The sequence below is a fragment of the Podarcis filfolensis genome, assembly GCF_964270895.1.
Source record: "Podarcis filfolensis genome assembly, chromosome: 15".
NCBI classification, from domain to species: Eukaryota; Metazoa; Chordata; class Lepidosauria; order Squamata; family Lacertidae; genus Podarcis; species Podarcis filfolensis.
In genome coordinates this window covers 37,296,975-37,317,883 of record NC_139618.1, presented here as the reverse complement: position 1 = coordinate 37,317,883, position 20,909 = coordinate 37,296,975, and the positions used below count along the sequence as shown (strand labels likewise).

At 47.7% G+C, this 20,909-nt stretch overlaps 1 protein-coding gene across 2 annotated transcripts; it reads right to left on the bottom strand.

The window, feature by feature from the left end:
* Positions 1–5,335: 5,335 nt before the first annotated feature.
* Positions 5,336–19,722, bottom strand: DUSP26 (dual specificity phosphatase 26). Of its 2 annotated transcripts, none has more exons than XM_083589148.1 (4): positions 19,328–19,722; positions 10,398–10,669; positions 8,951–9,165; positions 5,336–5,964 (listed from the first exon to the last, which is right to left on the bottom strand). In XM_083589148.1, the coding sequence occupies exons 2-4, from the start codon at positions 10,574–10,576 to the stop codon at positions 5,765–5,767; spliced, it is 594 nt and encodes a 197-aa protein (XP_083445274.1). In that variant the 5' UTR covers positions 10,577–10,669; positions 19,328–19,722; the 3' UTR covers positions 5,336–5,764. The 2 variants fall into 2 exon arrangements, with proteins under 2 accessions (XP_083445274.1, XP_083445273.1); XM_083589147.1 differs by having other exon boundaries at positions 10,398–10,674; positions 19,328–19,716.
* Positions 19,723–20,909: the final 1,187 nt, after the last annotated feature.

Genomic DNA, 20,909 nt, shown 5'->3' with positions numbered 1-20,909 from the left:
AATTTGGACTTTATTGAGACAGAGCTCCTCTGAAATTTGGAGTTTAATATTAAGGACTATCAAAAAAACCGGCAGAGAGGAACTGAGAGAGAATTAAGAGCCTCGGACGCGAGATCTCCAGGCTGATAGAAGATTAAAACTGGACATTTGTTGGGGATCGAAACCGGGAAAGGGGGTGGTGGGGTTTGAGAATCCAAAGGGTGTATAATTATGATCTGTCTTTTTTTTTTGTCTGGTTATTAATATGAAAATTGGGAAATTCGTGGAATGGAATCAGGGCCGACTTTAGGAAAAAGATTTGTGTATTGAGGTACAAATATTGATGTTTATAAGTTAAAATAAGTTAAAAAAAATGAATTAAATATAAAAAGGTTAAAAATTGGGGATAAGAACTTGTTGAACAAACAACTTGAATTGGAATGCAAGAAGGGGAAGTGTGGGGAAGTCTGGGAAATATGGTAAGGAAAATATGGAATCGTAAATTTTATGTGTTTTTAAATTTTTCCTTTTTATTTTTTTGTTTTTTTTATATTTCTTTTGTATTGAATTTGAAAATCCTAATAAATATTTCATTAAAAAAAAAAGAGATTGTTACAGCCCATCTGGCTCCCAGCCCCTCTATATTTTGCCCAGATGTTATCTTTAGTGAGCTTTAGGTTCATTCCTAGAGTCAGATCCCCACCATATATTTAAAGCCCTCTTCTTCCACATTACCAGACACGGCTTCCACCAAAGAATCCTGGGAATTATCATTTGTTAAGGTTGCTGACCTCACAGACCTACAATTCCCAGCACCTTTAACAAACTATAGCTCCAGCCAGCATGGCCAAAAATCTGGAATTATGGAAAGTGGAGTCCAGAAACATCTGGAGGACACAGGTGTAGCAGCTTCAGAACATTTGAGGAGAGACTGGCAGGAAAAGAAGTTGCTGCCTCTTCACTGAACAAGCAGCTGAACTAATGGCCATACTGGCTTGGGCTGATGGGCTTTGTAGTCCGAAACATCAGGATAGAGAACCAGGTTGGGAAAGGACCTTCTCTGGACCTTTGGTTGCATGCATATAAGGGGTAGCTCATTCATTACTGGTTTGGGTCAACTCTTGGTGATCCCCACCCCAAACCACACTACCTAGGAGCCACACTGCCCTCTTGCGTCTATTGGAATTCACAGAAATTACTTTACGTGTGAACTAGACTCTGACCAGACTTGCGCCCCAGGGTGGTCGCTTTGGTTTGACTTCACCCCTGGAGGCACACTCCATTGTCTCTTGAGACAGACAGATACCAGCAACAGAATACCAGGTCTGCACCACTTGTGATCCACTGAGCAAAACATACTTGTTTAGCAAGGAACTGCTTGTTTTCACACTGTCCCCCGAATGGCTTCCCTTTGTTTGTTCACTTTTTAGGGAACACCCAGATGACAACATCAGTTTGTTACAATCCAGTGTTTTCTTCACTGTCCTGCCATTACGACTATTTTTTACCTGATTTGTGGCCATTTGAGGGTAGGAAAACCTCAGTGGCACCACACTTTTGTCCACTGCAGATACATAAAGCACTATTAAGGCTTGGAGGGACTTCTGTTCCTTTAATTAAACACTTCCTGTGTGCTGGTTGCACCTATTCATTGCTTTCTCTTTAGCATGGCTTGCGTGTGTATATATTTATATTGCTTGTATGCATACATGTGTATTCAAGTGTTAGTAAGCTATAATCTGTTCACTACCTCTTGAGTGACCTCTCTGAATCATCCCAATATCTGTGTTGGTTCCTACTGTGTGGTGTAGACAGCACAGTCCTATTAGGCTGGCCACATGCTTACATTGAGGGTACAGTGGTACCTCGGGTTAAGTACTTAATTCATTCCAGAGGTCCATTCTCAACCTGAAACTGTTCTTAACCCGAAGCACCACTTTAGCTAATGGGGCCTCCTGCTGCTGCTGGAGCATGATTTCTGTTCTCATCCTGAAGCAAAGTTCTTAACCTGAGGGACTATTTCTGGGTTAGCGGAGTCTGTAACCTGAAGCGTATGTAACCTGAAGCGTATTTAACCCGAGGTACCACTGTACTTCTGGTTACGTACTTAATTCGTTCCAGAGGTCCATTCTCAACCTGAAACTGTTCTTAACCTGAAGCACCACTTTAGCTAATGGGGCCTCCCGCTGCCGCTGCGCCACCAGAGCATGATTTCTGTTCTCATCCTGAAGCAAAGTTCTTAACCCAAGGTACTATTTCTGGGTTAGCGGAGTCTGTAACCTGAAGCGTCTGTAACCTGAGGCGTATGTAACCCGAGGTACCACTGTATTTCAGTGGGTGTAGCTTGTCAAGCCACCACCACATATCCATTAAAAATGCAACAGACCAGTCCCACTTTTCAACTCATCATCTTAAACCCTATGCAAGTCCATTCAGAAATAAGTTCCGTTGCATTCAATGGGGCATAGTTAGGGTTGCCATGTGTGCTCTTTTTCCAGGACACGTCCTCTTTTTCAGGGGTAAAATTTCCATCCGGGTGGATTTTTAAAATTTGCCAAAATATCTCTGGCTATACTTTCTGGATGAGACATAGACATAACCGGTGGTTGAAGATTTGATTTCCTCTTCTCTTCTCCTGCCCCCCCTCAGCAATATTTCACAGCTTCTATAGCTTACACATAGTAGAGGTATTTAAAATGAGAGTCGTCATAGTGTCCTCTTTTTTGCTTTTTAAAATATGTCAACCCTAGATTCCCAGGTAAGCGGGTATTCATCACTAACTATCCCCCTTCTTGCATCTGTGGGGGGCATAAACAGGAAGCAATGAGACTGAATCTGCAATCAACAAACATTGAACTGAAGTTGCCCAAGCCCTTTGCTGAACTGTGCTTACTTGTGAGCTGTAGGGGCCAATGCCCATTGAGACTGGTGCAGTGGAGAGTGTGCGAATCATGCCTCCAAAATGCTATGCAAAGGCTTAATGCTGTAGCATTAACATCAAAGTAGTCAGTTTTCCCCCAGTTGGTTCATTTATCAGCTGTATAGAGAGTGAGTTTTAACAGCAGGTGTTGTTTTATGCTGCTGTGTGCCTCACAATCAGTCTGTAAATATTAGTCTCAGATACAAATTCATGTAAAAATGTTTCAGTGTACCAAGTAGAAGTAATGCATCATTTTTAAACTTTAAAGGAAGTATTTTGCATAGTCTTTTATCGGAAGGAAAAAGAGGACCATTTAAAAGGGTCAAATGACCCTGGGCAACTTCCACACATATAATTCTGCGCAGAAAGCAGGGAGGCCAAAGGTTGGTGGGACCAGAGCCAGTGAGAGGCAGAGCCAACTTATTCTAGTTTTGTCCCCATCCTTCTCCCTGCTGAGTTCTAAAAGGGCAAGACTGAGACTAAGGGGGAGGAACTTGGCAGCTGCGACCGCCACCTGGGTGGGAAGGCAAGCAGGCAGCCAGGAACTGGATGACGACAGACTGAGGTTGGCATCTATAAGGAGAACATGGCTATGGAGGAAAGGGATTGCTGAATAATACAGCTGTGCAGAACCTCCGATTTAATTTTGCTTATATACTGATGAAAAGGGCCTTGGCATCATTTCTCACACCTGGTGCTAAAAGTGCCTTTGAACTTCTTTTGTGTCACTTCCACATCCCAAATGAACAATGGGGGGAGAGCAGGTGGAAGAAAGCCATCTTTAAACCAGACATTACACTCTAGCCAACAACATCAATTTATTTTCATTGCCAGCGTAGGAAATGCCAAAGCTGCTGGAACTCTTGCAGGAGTATCCAGGCTGGAGCTGTTTTCTGTGATCTGCTGTGGGTAACTTTGCAAAGCTGGAAGTGTGCTCTATGCTGCATCTGGTGAGCCAACTTTGTATTTAAGCTGGGCATAGGCAAACTCGGCCCTCCAGATGTTTTGGGACTACAACTCCCATCATCCCCAGCTAACAGGACCGGTGGCCAGGGATGATGGGAGTTGTAGTCCCAAAACATCTGGAGGGATGAGTTTGCCTATGCCTGATTTAAGCCCTCGCCTGGTAGCCACAGGCAATGAGCGACTGAAGGCAGGTGAGGGCATGGACTTACATGTAGGCGAGGGAGCAAGTTGATGGAGCAGGGACGAAGCATCCCATTCATAGGAGCTTAGGAAGTTGTCTTATACAGAACCAGAGAATTGTCTACATTGACTGCCAGCAGCTCTCCAGGTTTCAGACAGGGAGACTCCCCCAGCCCTACCTGCAGATGCTGGGATTTGAATCTGGGACCTTCTGGATGCAAAATATATCAGTACCACTGATCTATGGTCTCCCCCCCCCCATGGTTCCTAGAATGAACCTGAGCTCCTTCAACTTTCAGCAGCTGGTACAAACAAAAAATCCATTCTAGGAGGTAGGGAATCCGCTCCACCAGCAATTCTGCTCTAGGAATCAGTGAACTTTTAATCTTTATGCCTGGTGTCACTCAAACGGCACTTCCTTTCATTGCTGGTCCTGGCAGGTCTCTGGAGCTGAAGCTGTCTTGCTCCCTCTTCAAAACTTGCCACTTTTGGGTGACATGTTTGGTTGGTCCTAAAAAAGGTATGACCCAACAGTGGATTTCAGAAAAGACTTGATTCTCCATATACTGTGTATTTGACCAGCTAGCTAGAGTGGAAGAAAAGAGGCTCACAAATGCCCCTTGGCCTACTTGAAAGTAAGTAAGCAGAGGGGAAAAGCCCACACCATGCCTGTGAGAATTTCACCAACATTTTCTCTCCCCTTTGACAATTTCTGAATGCAGTTTCCTTTCTCATTAAGCGATGGAGAATGGTTAAAAATAATAAGAATAGTGCTCTGTGTACTTCATTCCATCCAAGGCCCGTGGCAGGCTTTAGACAGCCCCTTTGCATGGTCTTGACCATGCCCAGCAACCTTCCTTGAACCAGGGCAGGGCCCAGCCCTGCTTGCAGTGGCTGCAACAGAATTACTGATCAACTCAGACTACAGAGCTGTGAAAGCAATACATTTTACAAATCTGTGGTCCAGGGCATTACATTTTGGGTAACTTAAAATGGTGGGCAGCCATTCTGGAAGGGAGCTGATTTTGGCTCCCATTCAAAAGCAGCAGCAGCACCTGTAACTGGAAAGCACCTGTGGGCTTGGTAGAGAGGGTGATGAATTTGGGTGCAGCTGGGTTACGCCAGTGGAAGGCCCTTCTAAGTTCCTGGGACCCTTGGGCAGTTGCTGTTCTGGGACTACTCCTCACCCCACCCCAGACAGCAGCAACATGTCTAGCAGTAACCAACCCAATTCTTCCCTTGCCCCATAATTGCAGATCACTGTTGGGTGGAAAAAAATGTTCTGATGCATTTAGTCTCTGCAGGACTTTATTCTCACAGCTAAAATATATTAGGGAACTACCCAAGCACTTTAACAAAGGCTAAAAGCAAATATGGGGAGCGACAGGCCACACCACATAGGACTCCAAGGGGATTTGGACAGCTGAAGACTCCCCTGGTCTGAGGTTGAGACTTGATATCAAGAAGAGCCCCATTTTATGGCTTCCCAAAGGAGGGAGAAATGGAGAGAAGGGTTGGGGAACTCTCTGCCTCTCGGAAACCTGAGCCAGCTCACCTCTGGCTGACACCTGAAGCTAACTTTAGAAATTAGAGGCCTTGTAGGCCTTGGGCTTCTGCAGGGCGGGAACTGTGGAAGTTCAGGGATACCAGAGCCCAAATTATGGCCTGGGAATGCCTCAGGACTGACTCCAACATTGTTTCCCCCTCTGGCCCTTCCACTCATGGCCTCTGCTTCAACCTGAGGGAGTTGTCCAGGGCAGCCAACTGACGTAGGAACCCCCGGTTGGGGATGATGCCTCGGTGGTCCTTGACGGTCTTTATGGCCTCCACCAAGGTCAAGCGATGGTAAATCATGAGGTAGGCGAGGACCAAAGTGGCTGATCTGCTCACCCCCACGGCACAGTGAACAAGGATCCTTCCTGCAGGAAGAAAGGGGAGATACAGATGTGCTAAATGTAGATATGCAAAGTAAGTGTTGACAGTATTGCCATCAGGGTTGCCCCATTGGGGGCAGAGGTCCAGGGCCCTGCTCAACAGAAGGAACAGGAGGCTCCCTGCCTTCCAAACACAGTAGGGATGACTAAACACATTCAGAATAAACTGAAGTAATGCAGATTGCAATCTGAAGAGCTCCCAACCGCATTAAAACCATTATCTGAGAGTAGCTAAAGCGCACCATTGAATATCAAATGGCAGCTGAGGCATTTATGGCCCGTAAGGTTAGAGGTGCACCTCAGCAAAGATCTCTTCCAGAATGCCACCAATTTAAATAACCCCAGAGAGATTCCCTCCCCCAGCACAACCTTATATTTCCATCCTCATTTGGTTTGGGACACAGGAGTGAGGGACCTCAAGAATGGGAGCCACATGTAGCCTTCCAGGCATTACTATCTGGCCCTCATGTCCTATTTTTCACTCCCCTTGAGTGTTTTCACTTGGTCGGAATGTATCCTTGAACTCTGATCATGCCTCTTGCATCCCTGGATGGAGAATAAAGAGGTGTGTGTGTGTAGAAAGTAGGCTATCACACAAAGGTAAAATTTGCATGGTTGCTCCACCTACTTTTGCAGCTGGCCCCACCCACCATTGGCAGATGGCCCCGGGAAATTTCCCAGGAGGGAATGTGGCTGTTTGCCTGAAAAAGGTCCCCAATTCCCACAGGACAATGGCCACACTGTGTGGATCAAGTGGAAAACTGCTTGGGCCCATGCGTTCTAGACACAGGATGAGCAGAAGTGTGGACAAGCCCTCAATTTTACTGGTGCACAAAGATGCATCTTTTCCTTGCTGTACACTGCCCTGGGATCCATCAGGTGATGGGCAGTTTAGACACATCAAAAACAAATATATGATGCGCCAGCGGTATAGCAGAACTGCAGCCAGGCATGATGAAGATACTTGGCACCTTCCTTGTGTGTCGCAGCCTCTCTCTGCCCCCAGGTCAGGCTTGACCCATGGGTGGAGCTGTGGCTGGTGGCATTGAGCCGCTGCACGAGGAAGCTGTCTCTGCAGTTCCTTGCACACTGGAGCCAAGCTCCAATGAGGGAGCCTGTTGTGGGGGTGCCTGGTCGCACTTCCTAAAAAAAATGTCTCCCCTACGCTATGCATAAAGGTAAAGCTAAAGGGAACTCTGACCATTAGGTCCAGTCATGGCCGACTCTGGGGTTGCGGCGCTCATCTCGCTTTATTGGCCGAGGGAGCCGGTGTACAGCTTCCGGGTCATGTGGCCAGCATGACTAAGCCGCTTCTGGCAAACCAGAGCAGCGCACGGAAACGCCGTTTACCTTCCCACCAGAGTGGTACCTATTTATCTACTTGCACTTTGACGTGCTTTCAAACTGCTAGGTTGGCAGGAGCAGGGACCGAGCAATGGGAGCTCACCCCGTCGTGGGGATTTGAACCGTCGACCTACTGATCGGCAAGCCCTAGGCTCTGTGGTTTAACCCACAGCGCCACCCGCATCCCTTTATGCTATGCATAGATATTCAGAGATAAATCCTGCAATGTTCAGCAGGGTTTATTTTCAGGTAAGTGTGCACTGGCTCACAGACTTTTTACTTTTGTGTTCAGCTTTTCCTCCAAGATGCTCAAGGCAGCGCACGCAGTCCTCCCTTTCTACTTGCTCCTCACAGCAAGCCTGCAAAGCAGAGCAAACTGAAAGGTAGTGATTGGCCCAAGATCACCCAGCGATCTTGGCTTCTCCCCCAAAATTCTTGGGAACTGAGTTTTTAGGGGACCCTGATTCCATGCGCAGAGCTGCCATTTCAAGCACCTGCAACAAACTACAGTTCTCAGGATTCTTGGGTTGGGGTGGGGCAAGCCATGCACTTTAAATACATGCTATGGATATGGTCTGGGTGTAACAGTTAATCTCTCACCATGGGAAAGAATCTCTTTTTGTGTGTGTGTATAATTTTTATTAAATTTTCTGTTTTACAATTTAAAATATTCATTTAAACAACCTAAAAATGTCAATGACTCCCTTTCTTCTCTTTCCATGGTTCATTTTTTCATATCATAATAAATCCCTGCATATTTTACATAAACTAAACCATTCAGTATTCCATTATTACATCCATCCAAACTTATTTACACTGTTGAATTTATCTTAATGCTGCCAACGTTTTCAAGAGTACACTGCAGTGGTACCTCAGGTTAAGTACTTAATTCGTTCCGGAGGTCCGTACTTAACCTGAAACTGGTCTTAACCTGAAGCACCACTTTAGCTAATGGGGCCTCCTGCTGCTGCCACGCCGCCGGAGCATGATTTCTGTTCTCATCCTGAAGCAAAGTTCTTAACCTGAAGCACTATTTCTGGGTTAGCAGAGTCTGTAACCTGAAGCGTCTGTAACCTGAAGCGTATGTAACCCGAGGTACCACTGTACTTCCCCCCATATATTCAATAAACATTTTCCAAGCTTCTTTAAACGTACGTTCTTCTTGTTCTCCTAACATATAGATGTTAGGTCCGCAAGCTGCACATAGTCCATCAGTTTAACTTGCCATTCTTCTTTAGATGGGACTTCACTCGCTTTCCATTTTTGGGCTAATGAAACACGGGCCGCAGTAGTGGCATACATAAATAACCTTTTTGGACACATGGGAATTTCTATCTGAATTATCCCCAACAAAAAGGACTCTGATTTGTTTTGGGGAAAGTACTTTTAAACATTTTTTTCGATTCATTATGAATTATTTCCCAATACTCTTCTACCCTTTTACAGGTCCACCACATATGTGGAAGAATCTCAGCACACCAATCCCATGACAGTGTGCTCACAGGCACCAGTCCTACTTCCATCCAGACCATCGTCACCCTAATGTGAAACTCTCACCAATGGTAGGGAGAGCTATTCAGTTCTGCAAAAAGTTGGGCCATCAAGCCACCTACCGCCATGGACTCACCTCCAGTCCTGCTCAGCGCCTTGTGGATGAAGTCAGCGGCGGGATCAAAGTAGGGGCTCATGTCGAAAGTGGGCGAGTCGTGGGCCTCGATGCCCAGGTAGCAGATGCCAGTGCCTTCATAGTAATCGGCCCCTCCCCGCCACTTGCTGTGCGAGGCATTGAGGATGTGGGTGATGTTCAGGCGCGCCAGTTCTCGGCGGTTGGCAGCTATATCTCTATATGGGGGGAAGAAGATGGAGCAGGGAAGCTTGTTAAGCAACCCTCTCAGTGCAGCTGGCTGGTGTGCACATAAAGGAGCAAGGTTGCTCATGCAGGGTTTTAAACAGAAAACTCAAATGGATGCAGAAAAGGGGTGGAACGAACTTCAGGATGGGAAACATGAGAAACAGAGAGAAAAGGAGATTTGTCCTTCTGTAGGTGCCAGGAAGCTGTCAGCAGCTCCCGGCTGGTTGCCCAGGAAAGTATAAAAACAAGGAAAAGTTTCTTACTGTCCTTTTTTATTTCAGTATAACAGAGAGAGGCTATAGAAGACATCTGAAGGCAGCCCTGTTTAAGGAAGTTTTTAATGTTTGAAGTTCTATTCTGTTTTTAATGTTTTGCTGAAAGCCGCCCAGAGTGGCTGGGGAAACCCAGCCAGATGGGCAAGGTGGAAATAATAAATAAATAAATAAATAAATAAATAAATAAATAAATAAATAAATATTATAGAACCCAGCCTCCTGGATAATGACGTTGTCCCAAGTGAATCTGCAACCCCTCGTCTCTCCCACTTCCTCATTCATCACTTCTACGGGTGCTGCTACGTTGCTTTCTGTCTTGGAGCTCTTTGCTCTCCTACTTTTAAGGCTTGCCAGGTTCTGGCAGCTGAGGGGTCTGGAAGGCTTTCATGGCAGCCAACTGCCATTCCGGTCCTGCCTCCTCCTCCACCATTATTTCCCAACTTTCCCCCTCATCTGCCTCTGAGCTGCGACCTCCCTCAAACCCCTGTTGTAAATCTATGCAGTCATACCTCTTGTTACGTTTGCTTCATGTTGCGTTTTTTCAGGTTGCATCCTGCGGCAACCTGGAAGTACCAGAAAGGGTTACTTCCCGGTTTCGCCACTTGCGCATGCGCAGACGCGCCGCATGACGTAACGCGCATGCGCAAAAGCGGTGAATCGCAACCCGCATGCGTGTAGATGCGCCACTGTGGGTTGCATTCCTTTCATGTTGCGAACGTGCCTCTGGAACGGATCCTGTTCGCAACCAAGGTACCACTGTACTGTCTTCTTCCTCCTCCCTAGAGGGGTCAGGATGGGGAGGTGGTCTCCACCATTCCTCCTCTGCCCAGTCCCTGATAGTAGGCAATGTCATGCATGCCCTCCAGTTCCTTAGCAGCTGCGTAGATCACAGGACTTCCTCCCCACCACCGTCCCCACCCCACAGTGACATCTGGGCTGGTACGTACTGATCTCCCAGGTAGAGTCCTGGCCACACTTCATCGGCATGGTTGCAGGCTGTCTTCCCTGTGTAGAGCAGCCTCTCCAACTCGAAGACACTGAGGATGGGGTGGCTGACGGTGTCATCGTGTATCCGCCGGCTGGGAGCCCTGGATCCGTTCCGGGAGAACCGGGACAAGAAGGCCATTGGTGCCACCAAGCCCCCCCTTGCATCCCGGGCCTCTTGAGGGGGCTGGGGCGGGGCAGTGTTTCTGCTGCGACCACCACCCACGGTCGGTTTCTAAACTGGAAGAGAGAACAGGTGGTATTAGCAGGACCACATCCAGCCTGGGGATCGTCTGCACTCGGTGTCTCTCCTTCTGGATCCTGTTAAAAATGGAAATGGCTAAAGCAAGGAGTCCTTGATGGGGCTAGAGCACTGAGTTACAGTTAGGACAGCAGTGGGTAAGCAGGGCTGGATTAAGACTGGTACAGGCCTTAAGCACTGGAAAGATTATGGTGTTTTTCCCATATGGAATTCAAAATATAAACAATGCTAAACCATAAAATCAAAACGTACTTATTGCAACATGATGGGATCTTGTTTTCTTGCATCCTTTTGATCCACATTAGTAGGCTGCCCTCTACTGTAGGTGGGGATAAATCAGGGTTTTCCAAACACGTGCCCCTCAATGCTTTATTTGGTGGCCCCCATCAATATTTGACACCCACCATTGCAGCCTTCATGCTGGCTTCCCAAAGCTGGGTAAGGGAGGCAGTGGGCTTTGGGGAGAAAGCACGAGGGCTCAGACAGGGTCCTATAGTCCTCTTCCCTTCTCCACAAAGCATAGCTAGTGGTTTCTCAGCTTTGGGAATGAGGTGGGAGGGCTCTAGGACATTCCCGGATCAAATCAATATCTGAAGTTGCACCTCCACCCCCATCATTCTGCCTGGACACTGAGGACCAGCGCCGAGGGCCTTCTGGCAGTTCCCTCGCTGTGAGAAGGCAAGTTACAGTGAACCAGGCAGAGGGTCTTCTCGGTAGTGGCACCCGCCCTGTGGAACTCCCTCCCACCAGATGTCAAAGAGAAGAACAACTACCAGACTTTTGGAAGACATCTGAAGGTAGCCCTGTTTAGGGAAGCTTTTAATGTTTGATGCATTACTGTATTTTAATATTTTGTTGGAAGCTGCCCAGAGTGGCTGGGGAAGCCCAGCCAGATGGGCGGGGTATAAATAATAAATTATTATTATTATTATTATTATTATAAATCAGAAACTGGGATGGCTTCTTGGAGGGTCTGAAAGACTGGTAAAGAGGTGGGACAAGCAAAAGTGTGGATGAGCCTTCAGCCTCGGGGCACTGGAGAGACTGCAAAAAGTGCCCCATCAGAAGCTCTCAGTGATCAAGCGTAAGTAATTACCGTATTTTTCGCTCCATAAGACGCACCCGACCATAAGGCGCACCTAGTTTTTAGAGGGGGAATGCAAGAAAAAAAATATTATTTAAAGGGAGCGCTGAGCAGAGCCTGTATGCATCCCAGGCTCTGCTCAGCGCTCCCTTTCACCAGCTGCGTGGAGTGTGGCGCTTGCAGGCTTTCCCCCAAGAGCCGCACACACACTCCGCGCAGCTCTTTAATGGGAGCGCGCCTATCCCTAGCTTTTGCCACCCACTCTGTCCCTTCCCGCACCTTCCCCCACCTCCCGCAAAAGCCACAGATAGCCCCACGAAGCCTCCGCAGGGCACGGGGATGAAGGCTCCCCATGCCTTGCGGAGGCTTCGTGCGAAGCTAGAACAGCTAAAGGGAGCACTGCACAGCACTCTCTCTTGCTGTTCTGGCTTCTGGGATAGCTGCGAAGCTTGCATTCGCTCCATAAGACGCACACACATTTCCCCTTACTTTTTAGGAGGGAAAAAGTGTGTCTTATAGAGCAAAAAATACGGTAGGTGCCTTATGGTACTTGGAGCCCAAGTTGTTGAGAATGAACACAAAAACCTTGAGCCTGGGCTGGTAGCAAACTGGCAACCAGTACAGGCAAAGAGACATATGATATTGCCAGTGACTTGCTCCTGTGAGCAGTCCGGCCACAGCATTCTTGTCTGGCTTCCAGAGTGGCGTAGGCTTCATAAGAATTCCCTGACATATTTTACAAGGCCTTTTGCAAAAGTAAAGAAAGAAAGGCGGAATAAAACGGGGACGGGAATAGGAAAATAGGTCTGTGGTAAACAGGACACTTGGATAACATGTTGTTTTGGATGATCTCGAAAGGACAAATTGGGCGTGGCAGCTGTGTTGCCCTTGAAACACTACTAGTTTGGGGGCTCAATAGCCTGAGCTCCAGGAACCCGGTGAGTTTGGCATTTATTAACTCTGTCTGCTTGCTCCTGCCTGGCTTTTTCTGTTTCAGGCCCCATCAGTGCCAGGCATTGAAAGCAACACAGCTGCTTAAGCAACACAGCTGCTTAAAACTGCCATGGTTTCCCCCAAAGAATCCTGGGAGTTGTAGTTTGGTAAGGGACTTTGGTTGGGAATTGTTAGGAGACCCTTGTTCCTCTCACAGAACCACAATTGTCTGAGTGGTTTAACAATCAATCCTACATCTCCGAAAACTCTGGGTACTGTAGCTCTGTGAAGGGAATAGTAGTCTCCTAGCACTCAGCACCCTTAACAAACTACAGATCCCAGGATTCTTTGGGTGAAGCTGTTTAAAGTGGTATGATCCTGTTTTAAATCTGTAGTGCAGATGGGGCCTGACTCTACACTGGATTGCCCGTGTACTTGGACAATTTGAAACCTGCTTTCTTGTTCAAATAGACAAGAGAAGAAACCCAACTGCCACTTTAGTGTTTGATAATGGGCATTCAATCATTTTACATGACTTTTAATGAATTCACATGTGCAGAGGAGAAATAAACGCTGGTTTGCGTTTTCCTCAGCTTTTGAGCTGGCATCTCCTGACCAGTTGGGATCGGGATGAGCTCAGCTGCTGCCTTCCTTCAAAACGATGTTTGGCCAGCACAGCTCTGCCAGCTCAGAGGCTGCCAAGGCTAGAATAGTAATGAGGGAGGCGGGCAGGTGCCAGGAGCTTTGTACAGAGACAGCCAGGAGCTGGAGGAGAAGAAAAACAAAAATCAAGATATCTCCACCCTGGCACTGACCCCGTTACAAGACAAGGAAAAAGACAAATTATTCACCCAGCTCCACACGCACTTGGATCCTCTTGTGGTATTTAGGGGAGCTCTGATTTTCCACTAGGAGGGCAGAAAGTTTTTAAGGAACCCAAGGAGAAAAAGGCAACCCATTTCTGCTCTCTTTGGGGAGGAACTGTCATGCAGTGGAAAGAATACGACTTTTGCATACAGAATGTCCTTGTTAACCCCACCACTTGGCCTTCCATCATACATGTCATCTCTTTCATCAGTACCACACCGACTTGCATTTATTCGTGCAAGGTTCAATGTCTTTCCATCGAACCTGCTGAACCACAGATTTTCCAAGGGTTTGGTGTCTCCGCTATGCGTGTGTGACGGGGAAACTGTTGAATCTCTTTCACATATAATGTTCAACTGTCCCCTACATAGCATAGCCAGGGCTAAATTCCTGGGTCCTGCTTTACTGCGCATGGTTGGCAGGCCTGTTGAGTCACACGCCGCACTGCTTTTGCAGGATACAGATCCTTCTGTAACTCGGCAGGTGGCGAGATTTCTGAATGCGGTTATCTCACACTCAAAAACCACCAAAAAACAACAACAACATCAAAACTAATCGGACTGTTATGATGAGAGTGCATGTCGGAGTTCGTCTTCAGTTTTCCTTTTCTGTGATCCGTCCCTTGGAGCTCTCCTGGCCCCAAGCTGTCACTTGGCTCTGCTCAATGACCCACCCTTGCATCGTGGTGTTCACCTTCTGTTGTCGGATATATCTGTTTTTATGTCTCTGTGTTTTTATGTTTGTATATATTTTATGGGCTAATAGCCGTAAATAAATTAGTAGTAGTCCTTGTTTTAATTTCCAGCATCTCCAGCTGAAAGGACCACTTAGGTGGCTGGGAAGCTCCCCTCCATGCCTGGGACCCCAGGGAGCTGCTGCCAGTCGGAGTAGGCAGCAGTGGCCTAGATGGACAAAGAGTTTGATCTGGTCCCCAAGACACCTTCCTATATAACCTGAAGCTCACTTTCCTGGGCTCTCAAAACTGCCGAGTTGAATTGCTCTGCTTCTGCATAGTGACACTGGGGGTATAATCTGAGCCAAAATGCACCAGGGCCACAGTTGGGAATCTTTCCCCAATGTCTTAGGGTGCTTTCCAGCTGTGGATAATTTAGCAACACCCAATTGTTGCTGTGTTGCTTTCAGCTAGAAGTGGAACAGCGACTCGTAACATGTCCTGCCAAGTGGGCAGCCTCCCTTTCTTCAGCCCCAAAGGTTTGTGGGTGAGGGGGATTTTCATTAGGACTACTGTGCATTGAAACAGGGCTAAATACACCCTAATCGTTATCTTTCCCAATGCAATTTAAGGCCCAGCGGCTTGGAGGGATTAGATATAAAAGCAATGCTGTTTGGAAAATGGAGGGTTAAAATGCCAGAGTTGCTCTTAGGAAATGGCTAGAGTAATCTATGCAGGCCATAGCTGGTCACAATAGCAACACAATAGTCCACGGACGCCTGCAGAAATTGTGCAGCTATTCCATGGAGCTAAAAAAAGGCAGCTTTTCTGAGCTCTGGAAAACAAACAGAACTTGAACAGGCAAAACATGAGAAACATGCAAAACCTTGCCCATGATTTCATGCACATGCCCTGTAAAAAGTGAGTTCACCAAGTGTGACTGACTATTCAGTGGCAAATGCCCAGTGAAGACGCAGCTTTAGCATGTATGAAGTTGTCCTAAAGAGCTGGTGCTCCCTGGAGAAGGTGCAGATTTTTGTTCTCTCACCACAGAGTAACCTCAGGCAGACTCCACAAAAGCCGGACATTAGGGGTCTCCGGCACCTCTCAGCAACTGTGCCCAGGGGTGACTTCATCATATGCCTACCCAAATGCTGCTGTTGTATCAATCTATCTGACTCTCTCTTGCTGAACTTTGGAATATGTTCAGCCTGCTACTTCCCAGCTCTTTTCTGTCAGAATCAGGTTGGGGGAATGTGCAGCACAATCCACTTTTTGCAGTGGTGATAGGAGGTGACAAACCCATTCTGGGAGGCTGGGAGCATTGCAGCTGCAGCTCTTAGGAAGTTCTTTCGGAATACTGAAAATTGCCTTCTGCTGGGTCAGATTATTTTTCAACCAAGCCCAGTGCTGTCTACACCATGGGTAGGCAAACTAAGGTCCATGGGCCGGATCCGGCCCAATCACCTTCTAAATCCGGCCCGTGGACTGTCTGGGAATCACCATGTTTTTACATGAGTAGAATGTGTCCTTTTATTTAAAATGCATCTCTGGGTTATTTGTGGGGCATAGGAATTCGTTCATATTATTTTTCCAAAATACAGTCCGGCCCCCCCCCAGAAGGTCTGAGGGCCAGTGGACCGGCCCCCTGCTGAAAAAAGTTTGCTGACCCCTGGTACTCTGACAGGCAGCAGTTCTTCAGAATCCCAGGCAGAGGGTCTTTTGCACCCTCTGTTGTCTGATCCTGTGGAGCGATGCTAGGGACTGAACCTGAGGCCCATGGCTAGCCCTCTCGTTTAGGCCATTTGAGACACATCTTAGGCAGAGGACTTTGAGGAGCAGTGCAGTGGTGCCCCCTCTAGGAGGAGCCAGGGTGGTGTAGTGGTTAAGAGCAGTGGACTCGTAATCTGGTGAACAGGGTTCGCATCCCCGCTCCTCCACATGCAGCTGCTGGGTGACCTTGGGCTAGTCACACTTCTCTGAAGTCTCTCAGCCTCACTCATCTCACATAGTGTTTGTTGTGGGGGAGGAAGGGGAAAGGAAAACGTTAGCTGCTTTGAGACTCTTTAGGGTAGTGATAAAGCGGGATATGAAATCCAAACTCTTCTCTAGGCTGCCCACTGCCCATCCACATCTCCTCTGTTGCTCCTCATGCCTTACTCTGAGAAAGAGTCACTCCTCAGAGCAAGGCATTGTGGGGGGAAGTGGCCTTGTAGAGACTACCCATGGCTTTGCTGCCGTGACAAATGCCCTTTGAACTTCAGAAAGAATTGACGCCTTGCCCCAGAAAAATAGCCACTTGCCCCAATACAAGGTCTCAGTTTGAGACTGACCCTGTAGACATGCCGGTGTTGAGTGAGGCCAGAGGCCAAAGTCGGCAGCGCAGCAGGTGTAAAACTGACCTTTGTACAGGAGGTTGATTTCCACACAATCCCTCTCTATCCCTCAAAGTAAGAGTCATTCCAGAGTTCAAGGACAAATTCCAGCCTGGCAAAAACTCTCAGGTTCTGAAGTTGGGATAGCAAAAAAGGGTTAGTTTTGAGGATCAGAGAGAGAAGCTTGGAAGGGCTCACTGGGTCCCTGGGCTTAAGATTCCTCACTCATTGATATAGGGTCCTTCTTCTGAGTGAGTCATTGTTGGGTGACAGCCTGTTGACTCACCTGCCCTTGCTGTAAGGTAAAGGTAAAGGGACCCATGACCATTAGGTCCAGTCGCAGACAACTCTGGGGTTGCGACACTCATCTCACTTTACAGGCCGAGGGAGCCGGCATACAGCTTCCGGGTCATGTGGCCAGCATGACTAAGCTGCTTCTGGAGAACCAGAGCAGCACACAGAAACGCTTCCCGCCGGAGCGGTACCTATTTATCTACTTGCACTTCGTGCTTTTGAGCTGCTAGGTTGGCAGGAGCAGAGACCGAGCAACGGGAGCTCACTCCGTTGCGGGGGGATTCAAACTGCCCACCTTCTGAACAGGTGACAGCCTGTTGACTCACCTGCCCTTGCTGTAGCAGAGGCAAAAGTCAAAGTACAGAGCACGAGGAGGAAGAGGAAAAAGAAAAGCAGACAGTGGTATTTGCTGGGCCATCTCAGGTGGCTACATGTCTTCATTCAGAACTGCTGGGAATGTCTGATTTCAAAGCATAGGCTCCATCACTCTGTCACATCCACTTTGGTGCTGACTTGCTTCAAGAGGACAGCTTTCTCTGGAGCCTTTGCTGCTGGGTGTGGTGCCAGGCAAAAATGATGATAATACCAAAAATCTGAACTGGGTAATGCAGAGGATATCGCATCGTGTTCAGAAATTGGTGCACATACACACACACGCTTAACACAATCACCAGAAATGATTGGTTGTTTCTGAATTGCATAAAATTGTTTAGAATATTGCTCTGTACTTTCTGAACTTGGCCCAAGCTGTGCCTGCGTATCGGTCTGGGAGTGAAACAGGGATGCCCTCACACACGGCGGTGGTTTTTCTATCTTCCCTTTGTTTACCAATTGAAAGCAGAACAGCTTTTATAAGGACTCTGTGGCCTGTGGATTGTGAACAAAATGGGGGATGGAGGAGTCGGCTTGAGCCCCTGATAGCTGACAGTTCAAGGAGGGGGACTTCAGGAGAAGGTCCAGGAGTAGACCCCCCCCTTCATTGCTACATCAAAATAAAGTATTACATTCGGGGGTGGCAGCCAGTCTGAAACCTGAGTGCTTTAACCCAGCAGGGGAAGGTTTTACAAGCCTATGAAGGGAAATAAAGCTTTTCCAACACATCTACTAAGCTATAACACAGAGGTGGGAAAACCAGATTCCTCCAGATATGGCTGGACTGCAACTCCCTTCATCCCTGACCGGTGGCCATGCTGTCTGGGGCTGATGGGAAATGGAGTCCAACAACATCTGGGGAGCCACAGGTTCCCCGGCCCTCCTGGAACAGCTCATCTTGGGCCTGTGGCTTTTGGAGCAAGGCAGCTGCGTTTCTAAAGGATCGGTAGCCGATGGTCATTTAGCTTAACAGGAATCAAGCACTGGGTGGGGCACCCTTCCAGATTGGAGATCAGATGCAACAGATCTACTCCTCTCCATGGACCAGCCCTGTTCAGAATACATGCGTGGGGTGGGGAGGGGAGGGAGAGGCTTTTATCCCTGCACGATGTTGCACACGATGCACTGCTCTTTTAATGCTCCCACCGGAGCACTAGCAGAGGGGAAAGTAGAGATTGCCTCCTGCTTGTTGTTTTGTCTGCCTTGCTTCCCAGCCTCATAACACGAGCAAAATAAGAAGCCATGTTCCCATGCTGCGCAACTCTCTCCTTGTAATCAATCTTTTCCACAGGGTTTCATGCATGAGAGCCCTTATTTTATCTGTCCTCTCAATGGGAGGCCACAATTGTTCCCACTTTACAGAGGCAGAAAAATGAGTCTGAGTGTGAAGAAGACGTCTCTGGCCCGAGGTATCCAGTTTAAGCCTAAAAGCCAAGCAGAGTCCTCAAATCTAGCCCCCTCAGTCCTTCCAAAATTATCCACATGCCCAATTGCGCTGGTTCTTAGCCCGGCAATTTATTTTGCCAAAAAGCAGCCCTTCAAGAGCTTTGATATGTTTTGAAAGACATGAGCTCCAAGAACGAGTTCTGCGTGGCAGCAGTGTTTGGGAAAGAGGCACATTTTCTTTGAGACCAGGATCAATCCCCTGAACTATGTGACCCATAGATACCCCACCCTTATATGCACATCAGCATGAATCTGGCTCTTGTTTTCCTTCCACCACACTGTTGGGATGATAAGTTAGGTAGCAGAGAGTAAATATCACAGGGTCATGCATGCAGCCTGAGATCTCCCACTCCACCAAGCCTCGATCCTGCCAAAGTTCTGCCACAGTTCCCTGCCACATACAAACATGCAAAGCATTGAATAGCCTGCTTCTTCTAAATGGCAGCTTCTCAGAGAGAGGACAGGCAGAAGCGTCTCCTTGCTGGCACAGCGCAAGGGGTAAAGACCAAGGAAGCCACAGGCTCTGTCCTGCCGTGGAAGTACCACAAAGAGACAACAAGAGAGCCAGCTGGCCCCAGTTACTTTACCTTTGTCAAGGATCTGATTTTTCTCAGCTGGGAAAGAAGGCTTCTCCTTCAGATCTAGTCGGCCATCTCCTCTGCTCTCCCTCTCCTTGCTTCTGCCGCTCCTGCTACTGCCGCTGTTGCTGCTGAAGAAGGGGAAAGGCTGCTGTCTCAACATCTATTTTAAGCCCTGGCATGTCCAGGGGCAGATTTGTTTCCTATTAGACAGTGAATGGGTGAGAGAGAGTAGAGTAGCAGCTCAGGAGACAGCCAGTCAGAGAGAGCAGGCACGTGCAAACACACGCCACAGATGCACCACACGCTCGCTCGCTCGCTTCAGTCTGCACGGCAACACAGGAGCACACCTGTGCTACCATGCAAAAGCCCGGCGCAGACCCTTCGCTGTGATTAATATGTTAGTTCATGCAAACGAATGCAAGGCCATTGTTGGGAGCAGGGACAGCCAGCCGATAACCCCACAGGGCAAATGCAGCCAGCAAAGCCATTGTTAAGCTAGGTCCGGGCTGCTGTGCCACATTTTTCATCCAATCCAAGCTGGGAGAAAAACATTTCACTAGTAAGAAAAGGGAAATACATTAAAAAAAACACAACCCCCCACATAATAGTTATGAGAGCTAGTCCTCAACTGCATGTTAGAGACAGAACAAAATCCATACCCCAGTTGGGGGCTACTTGGAGGAAACATGGGAGAGTGCAAATGTGCATAAAAACATGAGCTGCTCTGCTTCGGAAAGCACACTCGCAGCAATGCTGTTACCCCATGCACGGTTTTCTCAGGAAGAATGAGTCCCATCAGTCAAAAGAAGAAGAGGCTGTGCAGAGTGCTGATTGGCTGGGGGGTTGGTGACATCAACAAGCACCCTCCCCTCTCTTCACAGAGCATTTTTTCCCAGCTGAAGAAGAAAACATGTTTTTAATTTTTTTTAAAAAAATCATGCACTTCAGACGTGGTACAAAAGGAAATTTAAACACACAAAGGTAAATAGCCCACCTGAAGTATGGGAGGAGGAACAAAAATGTCTCATTTGAAGGTAGAAAGAAGCTGGACTCATCCTGTGGGGCAAAAATATGATAATAATAATCCTGGGTTTTTATGCACAAACCTTATATTCTTCACAGGAGCACAGGAGACCTGCCTTATACTGGGTCACACTGTGACCTGGCATGACCGAGTGTCTGAGGAAGTGGCTCTCCCAAGTTTCTTAGAAGAATCCTTCACATCCTCTGATTGTTTTCACTGGAGATGTCAGTGAGACCTTGGGGACTCCAATTTCAGCAGCGACCTGCGCAACACCAAAAATTGCCCTCCCCCTTATCACCTTCCATTCTACATTACAGTTACAGTGCCCCCGGGGCTCTGTGCCCAGTGTGACTGAGCAGGTCACACTCCCCTAAACCTGCCTCTGTGAATGACTGAACCCGGGACTTTTTGCATGCAAAACACAATGCTCTGGCAATGTGCTCTGACTCCAACCTATCCATTTCATTTAAATGTTAATGCATCCCTAGCTCATGCAGTTCTACTGAGACCAGGACACACAAGCTTTGGGCTTGTCCATCTCTCTGTTTGCTCTGCCTTTTTTCC